Source organism: Manacus candei, unplaced genomic scaffold, assembly GCF_025592945.1.
Source record: "Manacus candei isolate 608988 ecotype Guabito, Panama unplaced genomic scaffold, ASM2559294v1 h1tg000033l, whole genome shotgun sequence".
Lineage (NCBI taxonomy): Eukaryota > Metazoa > Chordata > Aves > Passeriformes > Pipridae > Manacus > Manacus candei.
In genome coordinates, this window is record NW_026138081.1 from 12,507,403 (window position 1) to 12,521,638 (window position 14,236).

The 14,236-nt window shown below is 43.4% G+C and overlaps 1 protein-coding gene across 5 annotated transcripts in view; it reads right to left on the reverse strand.

Moving 5' to 3' along the window:
• Positions 1–9,826: 9,826 nt before the first annotated feature.
• The window catches only part of TTC17 (tetratricopeptide repeat domain 17), a 55,721-nt gene continuing 51,311 nt past the window's right edge, over positions 9,827–14,236 (reverse strand). For 4 of the 5 annotated variants that reach the window (XM_051791708.1, XM_051791712.1, XM_051791713.1 and 1 more), the window contains exons 24-25: positions 12,257–12,400; positions 9,827–10,905 (exon numbers count right to left, since the gene is read on the reverse strand). In XM_051791708.1, the coding sequence (XP_051647668.1) occupies positions 10,774–10,905; positions 12,257–12,400 (276 nt within the window). In that variant the 3' untranslated portion in view covers positions 9,827–10,773. The remainder of the gene's footprint in view (positions 10,906–12,256; positions 12,401–14,236) is intronic. The other variant, XM_051791709.1, reaches the window with a different exon arrangement.

Sequence of the window (14,236 nt, forward strand, 5' to 3'; positions counted from 1 at the left end):
ATTACAGACGTTTCAGGACAGATGCAGTGCTGGATAACAATGTCTCTGCCCCCTCCAGAGGCAGGAAAGGTGAGCAGGGAACTCCCTGCCAGTGGGCTGTCCCCTGGGCTCTGGGAAGAGAGGCTGCTGTGAGAAGCTGGAGGGCACGCAGAGGTGAGGGACTGAGCTGGTAAAGGAGCTGGGGAGGGTCAGCTTGAAAGCAACGATCGTGACATTCGTGAAATATATAAAGATTAGCCCAGCTGTGACTAAAGTTTTGGTCAAAAAAACAACCTACAGTGAAAGGAGATGGAATCGCAAACCGCAGCCCAAAGGGCGGATCAGCGTGAGGCTGCACAAAGGAGCATTCCGTGGGCTGGTGGGATCGCCCGGAGAAACCTCCCGATAGGCAAACCCTTCCCTTACAGAATCTAGAGCTGAAGTGGGTAAACCCTCAGAAATGCAGTGCTGGGCACCACCTGCCCAGGAGGGGATCGCCGGTAACACCGCTCCGCCCCCGTGTTTCCACTCCCGGCACCCGCATCCCTCGGGTTTCAGACTGTGTGGGCGGGAGGGAAGGCTCCCCCTCAGCCCCCGGGGCGTTGCGGTGCCGACGGGGGAGCCGGGCCGCCCCCGGGGCCGTTCTCCGGGCGGGGAGGTGGGAACGAGCGGGAGGTTTCGCCGCAGCCGGAGCTGTCCCCGGGGCCGGGGGGTTCCAGCGGGGCCGCCAGGGAAGTGCGGGCGGCCCCGCGCAGAGGGGCGCTCAGAAACACCCCTGCAAAGTCTGCTGCTCCTACAGCGCTGCCACGGGGGCTTCCACCGCCAAAAAGGCCACAACTCCCCAGCCGCCCCTCGCCCCGTCCCAACAGAGGAACCCGGGCCGAGGCCGCACCTCGGGTGAGGAGGGGAGCGCGGGCGACGCCGCTCTCCGGAGGCAGCGCCCTCCCGGCTGCGCTGTGGGCCCGGGTGAGGACCCCTGGGTGGCCGCAGGGGTGACACCGCCAGGCCCGGGGCCGCGCTCCGTGCGGGGGCAGAGCGCGGCGGGGGAGCCCCGACGGGAGCCCCGGTCCCGCCGCGGCGGCGGGCGCTGCCCCGCCCGGCCGGCCCGGCCCGGCCCTCGCAAGCCGGGCTGCGGCTGCCACCTGCCGGCAGAGAGGGGAAATGCGCCTCCCGCCGCCCCCGACCCTTCCCGGGCTCCCCTCGCCGCCCCGGACCCTGCCCAGGGTTCCCCCGCCCCCGCCGGGGCCGCCGAGCTGCGGCGGGAGCAGCTTTTGTGTCTGGCGGCGAAAGGTGCCGGCTCCAACCCCTCCCTGGACGGGGAAAGACCGGGACATCCGTGGCACGGACACCCCTTTCCCCTCCCAGCATGAAAGGCTCCTGCCCAAGACGTGAGTCATCACGAAACTGGGGATACTGAGGAATCGGCGTTACCCTTGCCGAGTTGCCCAGGGTCCACGGCACACACACGCCCCACTGGCAAAGCCTGTCCGGGAAAGGAATATAGAAGACAGAGAGGTGCCATGAATCAGCAGTGAGGGGCTCGATACCAGGCCTCCGGGGAGGGCAGGAAGTGTGTTGTGGGGGTACCCAGGAGGCTTCAGCGCTGCAGGTGTGTAGGCACAAAACTGCACTACTAGGGATTCACAGGGCCAAAGCTGGCACATGGAGACAGGCAGAACAAAAACTGGGACCTGGGAAAGCGATTCTGTCAGTGGAAGACCAAGGCTGTGGTGGTAGAGGAGGGGGACAGGTAGCACAACTGCAGCTCAACAAACCTGCTGTGCCCAGACTGGCAAAGAGCTGCAAGATCCTCACATCACTCTGATTCTCCCAGGGAAGATGCTGGGACAGTCTGTGGGATGGGATAGGAGAGGGGTACTGGGATGGGACAATTCTTACCTGCTCCTAGTGGGGCAGACCATCCATCCAAGTCCAAATATGTCCAGAGAGGAGGCAGTACTAATTTTGTCCTTGGCTACTTCTCATCTTTGCTTCATCCACCTATTCCTTAACTTAGAGGTACAGGGAATAAAGCATGACAGTGCTGGAGTGCTTCAGTATCAGTAATGGCGCTTTTCCTGGCATGGAGAAAAAGGCAGAAGCACGGCAAAGGTGAAGGAGGTGGTGGGAATTGCCCCACAAGCCACTGCTCACACCTCTACCTGCTCCTCAGCCCTTCTGGCTACTAGGTGGATGACAGAAACACAGCTGGAGGGGGCTGCAAAACGGAGCAGACAGCGACGCTGGCTCTCAGCCCCCAGGTGCTCTTCCCTCTTCTTCCTCCCACTCCTCCCACTTTCCTCCAGCTGCTGGTGCTGCTCTTTCCTCCCACACAGCAGCTCTGAGAGGCTGGAGGAGACAGTAAGGAACAGGGGAAGCACTTGGAGGCTGACAGATGCCACTGCCTGGTTTCTTTCCAGAGCCCCATCTTCCTTCGACCTTCACTGTCTCCTCCATTTGCTCAGTGTTGGCAGCAATGCTTGCAGAGGTGGCTGAGCTGCATGATGTGAAGTGGGGCACAGAGAAATATAGGTGCCTGGGAGCCAAAGATGGTCACTGCAGCCCTGTGAAGAAGTCACTTTGTTGTGAGGAAGGGAGGATTGATTTAAAAAAAAGTAAAAAATGTGAAGCTCATTGGTTGTCCCCCCAAAATCAACCTGTGCTAGCCAGGATCCATTTTGCTGGAGATCTTGTGAATGGTGTGCAAGCAAGGCTCTGAGATGGTAATCAAGGGTTGCTGGTGACACTTTGAAGCAAAAGAGTCACCATGATGACTTAATTTCCACGTTACCTGCAGTGACCTTGTTGTTCATTCTGCAAATACCAACTTTTAAACTAATACTGTGAAATCAACTACACTTCTCATTCCCCTCTCAAATGTTTAAAGCCATGCTGACAATTTTAGAAAGTCTTGTTCTACTTTTTCACTGACTTGAAGAGTTGTGTGTTGAACAGACAAATCACAGTAACCTGATATGCTAGGACACGCTATCCAGACTAAAAGAACTACAACTGCCACACAGCCAGTCAGAAAGTTTAAAAAACCCCAAAAAGCTCAGGTATAAGTCAATAAATAAAAAGATGGAAAGAAAATAAAAGCCCTGTCCCTGAAATCAGATAGGTAATGGAATGAGCAGACTCTACTCTTCTGCCTAGCACTGAGGAAAGTTGAAACTACAGGCAAATAGAAGGGGTTTGTCTTGGCTTCTCTTCTGAAGAGTTTCTAAGGGAACTCCCACCCAAGGTTCCCCCCTCCCCCCAACTTTTTTTTTTAGTCTCTTGCAAGTCCTCCAGCTGAAGAAAACAAGCCTTGCCTACACTAAAATATGCCAAATTGTTTGTTCTTCTGGTCAAAATGTCTTTGAAACATTTTAGGAGAAAGTGGTTCATAAGAAACACTCTGGGCTTCTTAAGGCACAAAATACCCTATTTATGAAAAGGGACACAGGGCTCTTTGTCAGGATACCAGCAGCAGTGCTGCAATGATCTGATCTACTCCTGAGAAAATGCTATCACTCAGGTTGCAGCCGTTCTAAGTTTTAAGAGGTTTTAGTGATGTTCCTGCTAAGTTTTGCTATTGTATACTGGTGCAAGGGGGGTGTCACTATAGAAATTTAAAGGAAGGCCCATGTAACCGTACAGTGACAAGGATAAGAACCCTTATAGAGCTCTTGCAACCTGATGTGCTGACTAAGCTGCTCCAAATAATTAAAATTGCCCTTTGATGACAGTCAGGTATTAATTAAGTCGGGTTTGTCAGATCATTCAATTCACCTCTCTCAGATCACTGAAAGAGACTGTAAAGCACTACTGTACTCAACAGATAATGCACAAATTAAAAAGGTTTTAGGCACAATTTTCATTATGGCAGTCTAATAGTAGAATTGGTAAAGTGAATTACGTAGGGCACACCACATACATTTTGTTATGTGAATGTGTGCATCCACCCATGCTTAGGGACATACCATCATACGTCATCATGCCATCTACTTGCATAGAAAACTCTTCCTCAGATGACCCCACAGGCAGACATATCCCTGTGCCACACAACAAGACACAGAACTCACTATCTGCAGGTCCCCGAGAAAGAGGGCAAGAGTGATTGGGCCAGAAGATGCATCTGGTGTGTGAAGTGTAGATTGGCCACCCTAGTGTTAACACCTCAGCTACCCGAATCAAATTCTGATCTTTCTTTTCCAGCAGTAACTGCAATCTAGGTGGAGAAGGTATTAAAAAGCAGATTAAGGATGCTGTATAGTCTCCTTAAAAAAGCATAGAATTGCTTTTAAGTATTCTATCCTCCCAAACAAGTGAGTAGGCTAAAAGCCAAACCAAGGTCAGGCCTCCATTTAGTCAAGAAGGCAAGTCTTAGATAAGCATGTCGCAGAAAAGGTGAGGGAGAAAAATCGTCCATGATCTTCTATAATACAAGAAGTAGCAGGTTCAAAACGAATGGATACTTCTTCACTGGAAACTGAACTCTGTAATTCTCAGCCATAGGTGTCCATAGGATCCTAAAATGTCTACAATTTAGACAATGGACTAACAAAGTCATAACAGTATTACACAACATGTTTAAAGGGAGGGATGTCAGTGCACACAGGAGTGGGTGTGGTAGGGCAGAGCAGAAGGCTCTCAGGCACACTGCTCCAGGCTTCACCACCTCCCTCAGCACTCGGAGCTGGAAGGGTGTGTGGGAACTTGTGTTCAGGGAGGCTGAGCAGCTCTTGTCCTCCAAACAGTAAAGGAACATACTGAACACACAGAGGACTGCATGTCAATGGCTGGTGCCCCACTGCTGCAATGGTTTTGCAGCATCGACTCATGGCTCCTTAAATGTCCTTCTTGCTGATGTCTCCAGACAACCAGAAAAAACCATCCACTCAGGCTATCCCTTTGTCCTTTTTAACTTGTCTGGTCCTGCCATCAGAAACAGTCTCTGATGTTATGAAAGCAGGACTTTTGGCTTCCTTGCTTCTATCTGGAGCCTTCTCTCTCTCCTCCAAGAGTCTCACCACTAAAGCCTGGTTTCTTTTCCCTTTTCCCAGAGAACATGGTTTCCTACCTTAGCTCCTAGCATGGTAATTGGATGAGACTGGCTTCCTCCATCCATTTATTTTGTTTGTATTGCATCTGCCCACAAGTTAGTGCCTCTTAACTTTTACATATTACATCTTTGCTGCTCAGCATATGGACCACAAGACAGAGTACAGCAAAAGGCACTCATAAGAACAGTGGTAACTCATGCTATCATACTGTAATCTGTAACAGCTGCAGCTTTGGGAAACACCATCTTTAAAAAAAATTCCACAAACCAACAGTAGAATTAGACTATTAAAGAAAGAGGACAAGACTGGATTTTTTAGATCAAAAAGCAAAACAGCCAAAAATTCAAGTTGAAAGTTTTCCATTAAATTGTACTAGAATGATGACCAATTGATTTGGCAGAGTAGTATTCTCCAAGAAATGTGGATTCCTTGGATTTTAAAACCAACAGTGGTGTTACCATGGAAGGACTGTGGCCAGAAGGTTTGACTCAACAACTGCCTGATCCCTGGCTAAGGCACCAGTGACCACTGAAATTCTGTGGGCCAGTGTCTGGGGCTGTGCACTCTTCAGAGCATAGACTGGCTCTTGTGTGAAATACCTGGCATGCTGCGGGCACAAATAAATATAAATAGCAATACTCTGGTAGACTACTAATAACTCAATTCTGAAGGACTGAAAATAGAAGGAGCAGTTGAAACCAGATTAAAGAAAAAAAAATAAATCAACAAATCAAAACACCTGCGTCAAGACAATCCCCATAGATTATAAATATTAGAAAGCTAACTCATACTCATCTGTATTCAAAACTGTTCCTTCTGTGGCACTGTCATCACACCCCCTCTGGGACTACTGAACTCAGATACTATTATTTTTGCTCTGGAACCCAGAAGTAGATCATTAAGTTTAAAAGGTTAAAAAACCCCAACTACTTGCAAAAGTTCAAGGGGCTGCTTTTTTAAGCAGTAGGCCATATCAACCCACCGTTCCTAATCAATCCTGAGCTTCTCAATACTCAAAAATGAAAAAAGCCTAAAATGCAAGAACTCTCTCTCTTCATTCAGACTGTCACTTCCTTAACGTTCTGTGTATGGAATATAGGTTGCACCACTCTTGCGCAGATTCCCTAAAAATAGCAGTGAAAACACACTGCCTTTAAATTCACTACCTGTCCCTTTCTGGTAGTCATTTGCAGGGCAACTTGCTGTTGGCTCTCACAGAGGACGAGCCATTGGACCTCAGCAAGACCACCACAAATTGATAGGAAAGCTTCACAAGCCCCCGTTCACAGACCCAAATGTCTTTGTTTCAATCAATACTGGCACACTTGAGTACATTCAGCAAATTAAGAGAAAAGAAAACCCAACAAAACCAATCCCACAAGTGACAAAGCTTACTCTTGGGGGACATTTCTTTTAAGAGAGTCTCATTGACCCAATCATGGCCGGCTGGTCCTCTAAGAAATCACGGCAACCTGCAGCACTCCAGAAGGACACATCTAAGTGATTCTTGAGGTGGGAGGACACACCCCCACCCCGAACCTGCCACAGAATATCCAACAGCTATGGAGAAGAGGAGAAGCTTGCGTTTTCTGAATGTCAAGGTAAATTCTTCTAAAGCATTTTCACTCTTTCAGTACTGATACATAGACTACTAAACTCTTCCTATTCCCTGCTTCATAGGTTTCCACACTATTGTTTTCTGTTTGTGTTGCTACTATTTGTATTCTCTGGCATTGCGACAGTTTCTCATACAAATTCATAAACAGCAATAATTCCAGCTCCAAAAACCCCCATATGTTCTAAAAAGACATCAGACAATGTGTGGGAGAAAGAGAGGTACAGCAAGGAGGGAAATACCTTGCCTGAAGTCATACAAGAGGACAGCAATGAGGGTAGGAACATTACTATTCATGAAGCAGGTCTAAACCCAGGAGGTCCTAAATTGCTAGCCAGAAAAGTTCATGGCAGCTACTGCAAATCACAGGAAGCAAAAGCATCACAATACTGCAACAAATCTAATTAGCATCTTTGGCTATATCATACAATGCTGAAGGAGAGGTTAAGGATTTGTTCGTTTTTAATCTTTTTCCTGTAAGAGGAAGGGAGGGTTATAGAGTAGGGAAAGAAGGTTGTAAGCTGCATCATAAACCTTTTCTGATTACCATTTTCCATTTGTCATGAAAATTTGCCATCATAGGGGATCCAAGGTGTCCATAGGTGATCTGTCTCCATTGCATTGTAAAACCTCTTGCTTGAACATGATCCTATGGTCACACTGGATGGCAACACGATACTTTGGGGTTTCCTTTTTTTGTGTGGCATCAGTGCAAGTCCTGACCAGTACAACTATGACATCGACAGTAAATCAAAACCAACGACTTCATAGATATAAGTATCTGATTCTTTTCCTGTAGCATTTGCCCTCAAAAGCCCCTGGATGTCAGGAGCTTTAGAGGCTGTGAGGATGCTGAGGATTTTGAGGATGTTATCTGTGAACAAATGGAGATATTTTTCCCATCTATACTTAATTTGTGGACATGCTCTGAAAACAACTGAGGAAAAAAAACCTTTTTTTTTTTTTTTTTTTGGAGAAGAGAGGATTTTGCCATTTACCTATGGTTATGTCATCCCTCAATTCCACTACTTCAGTGATATGTTTAGCAGAGCCAGTCAATGTGAAATGAGTTACCAAGCCTCATTATTAGAAATCATATTGAAGTTCAGTTTGTCAAAGTATCTCAACAGTCAATGGAAAGGAACAGGCAGTTCGAATACGCAATTTGTCACGCTCTACAACAGGGAGGGTAGATCATCCTCCAAGATAATAATCTTTTCCATTTATCGAAAACAGAGCCCAGACAACTATCTTAGCTTATTTTAAAATAGATTAAATGCAAGGAGATGAATGTAGTCCTTAAATAGCCAGCTCATCCCACAGAGAATCACACCTTTCCTCCATAATATGCATTGGCCTCCATTTCAGCACGCTGCCCAACTTGTTTGCTGTTTGTACGATCAGCATAATTAGTTTTAATTGACTAACACTTGAACACAGTCAAACCACTCAAACCCACCACTCTTGGCATTTATACAGGAGGGTTGAAGGCACGGAGATGAGAGTGTTCCATTATCCTTCTCCACGGGCACATGCCAGCATTCCTCAGCAGATTCACTAATGGGTGAAATCTTTATAGCGTTAGGTCAAGTTTATGCTCTCAAGTAGATCTCTTTGTTTCTGGGTTTCAGTTCGATGTACTGCTTATGCACAAGGGATTTAGGAATCACCTAAAATTTTGGAAAGTACAGTTAAGAGGGAAGCAGAGACTATTTTAAAATCAGTTGTATGGCAGAGAGAGCAAACAGTAAACAAGTAGCAACGGAACACCTGTACATACAAATTTTTTGGGACTAAGGCAGAACACATTAAAGTACTTGAACCAAGATTCAGAAAAAAATACCTCAAGTCAGATGATTGCAGTTTTCAGAAACCATTTATGAGGTGCAAATTCTTTGGAAATGCCATATCCTGCTATCTCCTTGATGGCCATTTATAGTATGGTCAAACACAAAAAACTTAGTCTTCCTGCATTTTGTATGATGCCTGTATACAGTACATCTTGCTGCATTTCTTAATGAAAAAAATTAATAAACACTGGAGTAAGCAAGATGTAAGCTGACATGAGTATTAATAGCTGACTTTAAGTGCCCACCAGTGTTGTCTAATCCTAAGACCAGAAAAGGTCTATTTGAATTCCACCTATTGTCAAAGCCATGGATGACCATCTGTGCTCCACATACTGCCCCCCCGGGGTTCTTAAGGACCAGCCTTACTCTTCACTTAAATCCTGGCATCCCCCATTATCAGTGAGACAGATGCAGTAGAAAAGAGTTCAGCAGGTGGCAGCCACTTGATTTGACCACGTGATATATTAGGAAACCAAGTTGTAAGGTCCATCCTCTGTACCACGGGAAGTTTTTGCACATTACATTTTAAAACTAGCACATGACATATTTACCAAATATATTTAAGTGACTTCCAAGTATTTATCAAGCACTATAAAAGTAAAGCAGACCAGTTAACCCAACTGGTTTACATATAGATACAGCTATGCCTGTCTCCAGCCCAAAACATTCAGCCTTCCAGTAGCCTTGGGAAGAGAACACAATTTGACATGCTGTTGACTCTGTTGATAAAAATTTAACAAATTTAACATATTCACCCACTTTTAATACAAATCTACCCAGCAGTAGCACTTGCTCATACCTCTGTCAGGCTTTCTAGATAAATGAAAACTACTTGCACTAAAACAGGGGTAAAATTTGCATTAGAACTGCTTATCTTCAGTCATATATAAAAATACTCACAGATCCTTTTATGAAGTAATGTTACAGTATTATAAAAATTATGTTGATGTCACAGTTTCCACCACTGCCATACTTGCTCTTAATCTGCATTAATGAGAGAGGAAAAATATGGGGGGGAGGGAGGGGGAAAGTAAATTCATAAGCATTGTTAGTTCTGAATCACTAAGAATCATATTTAACACTAAAAGCTGGAGGGGAGGTTATATGAGAGCTGATTTAGTTAACTTTCCCTTATTTTACTCTGCCACAGAGAGTCAGACACAGAGGTGCGGGGAATTTTCCAAGGGTGCACATGAAATTGTTGTCTAATCAGGAGTGTTAAAGGTTTTCCCGCCTCCCAGCTCTGTCTGCTCCCAAGGAAAGGCTGTAGCTCCCCTAGACTAAGCCAGACTCTTGTAAATGGCGCATGACACACACACTGGAGGAGAAGCTGCGAGTTGTTCATAAACGATTTATTTTATTTCAAATATGTGCCCTTTTTGATTCATCAGTGATGTCTGGAGAATCATGTCCTCCACCAACCAAAGACAGAACTGATTTGGAAATCTTCCACCTGACTTATTTGCTGTTGATACCTTGACACCGTCTCCCTCCTCCTCCTCGGCAGCTGAAAGTATGGCTCAGAGTGAGCATAAACTTGCACCTTATTCCGAAACGGCTAGAAATATAGTGAACAAAGAATTAGTAAATCAACCACTCAGGGAGGCAGAGGGCTATGAATATACAGACAAATACAAAACACCTTATTGGGATTTTTACCAATTTTCTTTTTCTGCAAGTAAGATTAAAAACTACTTTGACTTTAGGGTCCTCCTGTTCCCTCTTCCTTATACCCCAAGAGAAACAAACAATTCCAAAAATACTTGATGTTTCTCATGTTTTTTATAAACATTTAGAAGTCTGTTCCTCTCCTTCCAAAAAAGCAGGTAATGTGGTATGGAGTGAACAAGACTGGACGAAGCATGAGTTTCACATGGATGAATTGCTTATTATCTCTTCTTACTATTTGGTACAGGTATGTGCTTTGCATTTCCAGTGACTTAGATTGTAAGACATGAAGCAAGTTATTTTGGATGCTGATGCCAATCTGAGCATTAAGGAAAAAGTAACAGTGCCTGGCTCCTGGTACAGGTGGTCATGGACTTATGGAAGTTTCTTGGTTTAATATTTACATGGATGTTTTAAAATTACGGTCTGTGAAATATATTTTCCAAAGATGCTCCTATATTTGAGAAAAAAAAATAATAAAAGAACCCTTGATCCAAATCCCATCTCTTTTTAAAAGTCTTGTTAAAAATTTTGATTCCTCAATTTATCTTAACACGCTTAAAAGCAGAATAGAGAATAATGACATTTTTAGAAAAGAGAAAGATGCTGGTCTCTAAGGAGACCGTCGCTCTTTTTTCATAAGTAAATGACACTGAATGGTGCGGATTCGATTCTTTGCTGGGGCAAACTCCGGCTGAAGTTTTAGTGTTGACTCATACCATTTCATCGCCTTTTCAAACTCTTCCTGTAAAGAAAGAAACAAGAGTGCAAAGAGTCAGATTCCAAAAGCAGTAAACACATTTTCTATGCCTTTCCTATCCTAAGTAGTTGTGTAGTGTGATATGCGCAAAAGCAGCTGAATATTCACGTGGTTTAGGATTTTTTTCCCTTCTCCCCCAAATAAACAGCTATTTTCTTGGGCTAATGACTCAATTCTGCATAATCCATGGAAAGGAGTCAAATTACTGTTGCGAATTACTGATCCATGTTCTTGTCTTTTCCTTTTAATAGTACATCTTAGCATTCTTGATGTAAAAGTAACATTTAAAAACAGATTTCAGTCAGAATTTATACAGATAAAATCTTTAAAATCATGGACAATGCAAACCCACCAACTTTTCTGAAAAGCTAACATTTTTAGAAACAATCTGAAATTATTTTTAAAAGATCACTCAATGCAGAGAGTAAAAACTCAACAAAAAAACCGCCAAAATTTAAAGAGCATACAATAGCTAGATAATTTCAGTTGGTAAGCTGGACTCAGATTGGTAGTTAGAAACAGTTATGTGGAAATAGCACCTAATTTTATATAGCTAAAATCTCATTACCTATGCCACTCTGCTTTTTTATTAACTAGGAAAGCATGCCAACATCCAATAATGTATTAGAAGAAAAATGAGAGGGGAAAGATCCAAAACATTCTGGGGTTTTCAGTCACTTTCAATACTGTTTTTGTTCTATTAAGTTCCTTTTCTCAGTAACTTTAGTTGTACAGTAGAGATAATACTAATTTCTAGCCATCTTATAAACACTAACTAGATCAAGGTGAGTTGTAAAGTTTTGGTTTTTTAAAAAGTACATTTTAACAGAATGGTTAAAATATTCAACAGAATATATAGACAGTATGAAGAAATTTGAGTTCAATCTGTAAATTACATTAGACATTGATAATCCAGATATTGAAGCTGAACTTCCCTTGTTTTTTTTCCCTACAACTGTGAATTGGATTTTACTTATGATTCTAAGCTTAGCTCTTCAGGATGAGGACCCAATTTATCATTAATTTTCCAGTAGAAAAGTATCTTGTGTTTAGATGAGCAGCCAACACAAATTACCAATTGTTTGCTACTGGCTTAACAAAGCTTTGCAGACAGCATTCTTAAGCCAGCTTATAAAAATGTTGGCCTTAAAGTACTGAGTGATAGGAGTAAAATGAATAATAGAAGTTTTGCCTTCCACCAAAGATATTCCTTCTTGATGATCCTACCCCGATTTCTTGAATGCTGTTCCTTCAGAATTATTTGTGAGAATACCATTTTAATATCCATGTAAATATTGTACCAAAGACAGATCTAACTAGGTGTCAGCACGCTCACCATTGCTACGTAGACATTTGCCAGTGTGAAATGATTAACCACAAAGTGTGGTGCTATTTCCACTGCCATGGTGGCCACAATGATGGCATCATTCCAGAGTTTTGCGTTGTGGAAGATGTTTGCTAGACTTATTAGTGGCACATCCTGAAAGAGAAGAGCAACAAACAGTGAGGTTCTTTCCACTGAAGTTGTCAGAAGATTCCACTACTCAGCCACTCTCACTTGGTTCCTACTCACTTCCCTCTCTGGTGACATTAAAAGTGATGAGCCAGACCTGTTTTACTTTAAAAGGGCATTTGGGCCCAAGTTATAAACAAAAAACCCCTCACACCCACAACTACTCTCAATAGTGATAAACACTACTGTTGGATAGAAAAACAACTCAAAAATTAGCTCACTTAAGTGTCCTAGGATGTTTTTTGTCCTGCCTCCATCACAGAATTATTATTCTGATGCTGAGTAACAGCAATAAATAAAATTTTCTCAGCTAATCACCGATGGTATGTTTTTTATTTCCTGTATTTCCAGACTGTGACCTTGTCTAACTAACAAAACTGTCGAGCCCTGGAAGCCATAGCAGACTCTGGGAGCTGGGCTTCATACCTTCAAAGGACAAAATACTGCTTAGTACCAAATCTTAAATGCCCTCAACAAGACAATAAAACATTCTGGATGTGATTCCTGCCTCCTTGACCTCCACGTGTCAAGGAGTACCTTTGGTGGATAAGTCATTCATGTTTGCAAAGCAGATATTATGGAAGTCAGAATCACAAAAGAAGTTCACAGGAAAATTAATTACCTTTCATTTACATAAGAAAAGTCAAGAGAAAGTAGCCAGAGTGCATAAAAGCAAAGAAGAGGATAAACCAAAATATTAAATAGCTTTTAATTCAGTGCTAACTCTGAGTACAAGCACAGTTGTATCTGCAAAAATCCAGACTTTTCTCTGGAGGCAGCTTCAGGATGGAGGACAAAACCAAGGCACAAATGAAGAGAGTCATCCAGTCTCAAGCAACTTTACATCATATTTCTAGAAAACAGCACTACTACACCATAATCTTGCCAAGCTGTAATTTCCAATCCATAGTCTGACCCTTACAAATCACACAACTAAGGGCTCCACTCCTGAGGAACCATTCCCCATTACTAAGAAAGACAGGAAAATAAGCAAAAGTTTGATGTGTTAGATCGTGGTTCCAACCTTGTTTTAAAAGGACAATGCAAAGATAGAGACTTATAGGAGACATACACAGGATATGCAGTGGGGATGTGCATTTCTTAGTTGAGGCATTTCTACTGTAAATGGCTAACTCCTCCTAATAATATCCTGAAAGCGTAAATTACTTTGACTCCAAATTTTCAGAGAAGGGTTGAAGACCAAGATTCAAAAAGCAGTATACATTTTGCAATGCTGCACAATTTGTCGCTCAGGTCCCAAAGGAAAATTTACAATGTATAGTAAGGAGCCTATGCATTTATCAGTTTGCAAGGGGGAGCTTGGTGTATAAGAATAGACATTATAATGCTCAGCACAGCACGTGGCAAGGTGAAGAGTACAAAGCACTTCAGCCAACTGAAACATTAAACAGAAGATGATATCCAAAGTACTGCCTTTTTTTGAGTGAAGTACAGAACTGCTGCACAAAGTCAAGCAATAGTGTCTAGTTGAGATTCACACCCTAAACGCTTAAGATTTAAGCATTTAAGTAATTCCTTTAGATACCACCTTCTATCCTCTTTAAAAGCACAACCAGAAGACATACTCCCCTCTTTAAAAGCACAACCAGAAAATATACTCTCCATATCTTGGGTTAGAAAACTTGTCTAGACAAAGGCTGATTAAGACTCACAGTCTATGTAGCAAGAGGAAGTTCAAGCCCAGAATGCCCAGAGAGGTGTCAAACCCACTAAACTGTAGGAAACACTACTGAACCTTTTCTGCAGTTATCTTTTGTTTTTGCTTGTTTGTTTTTTTTTTAA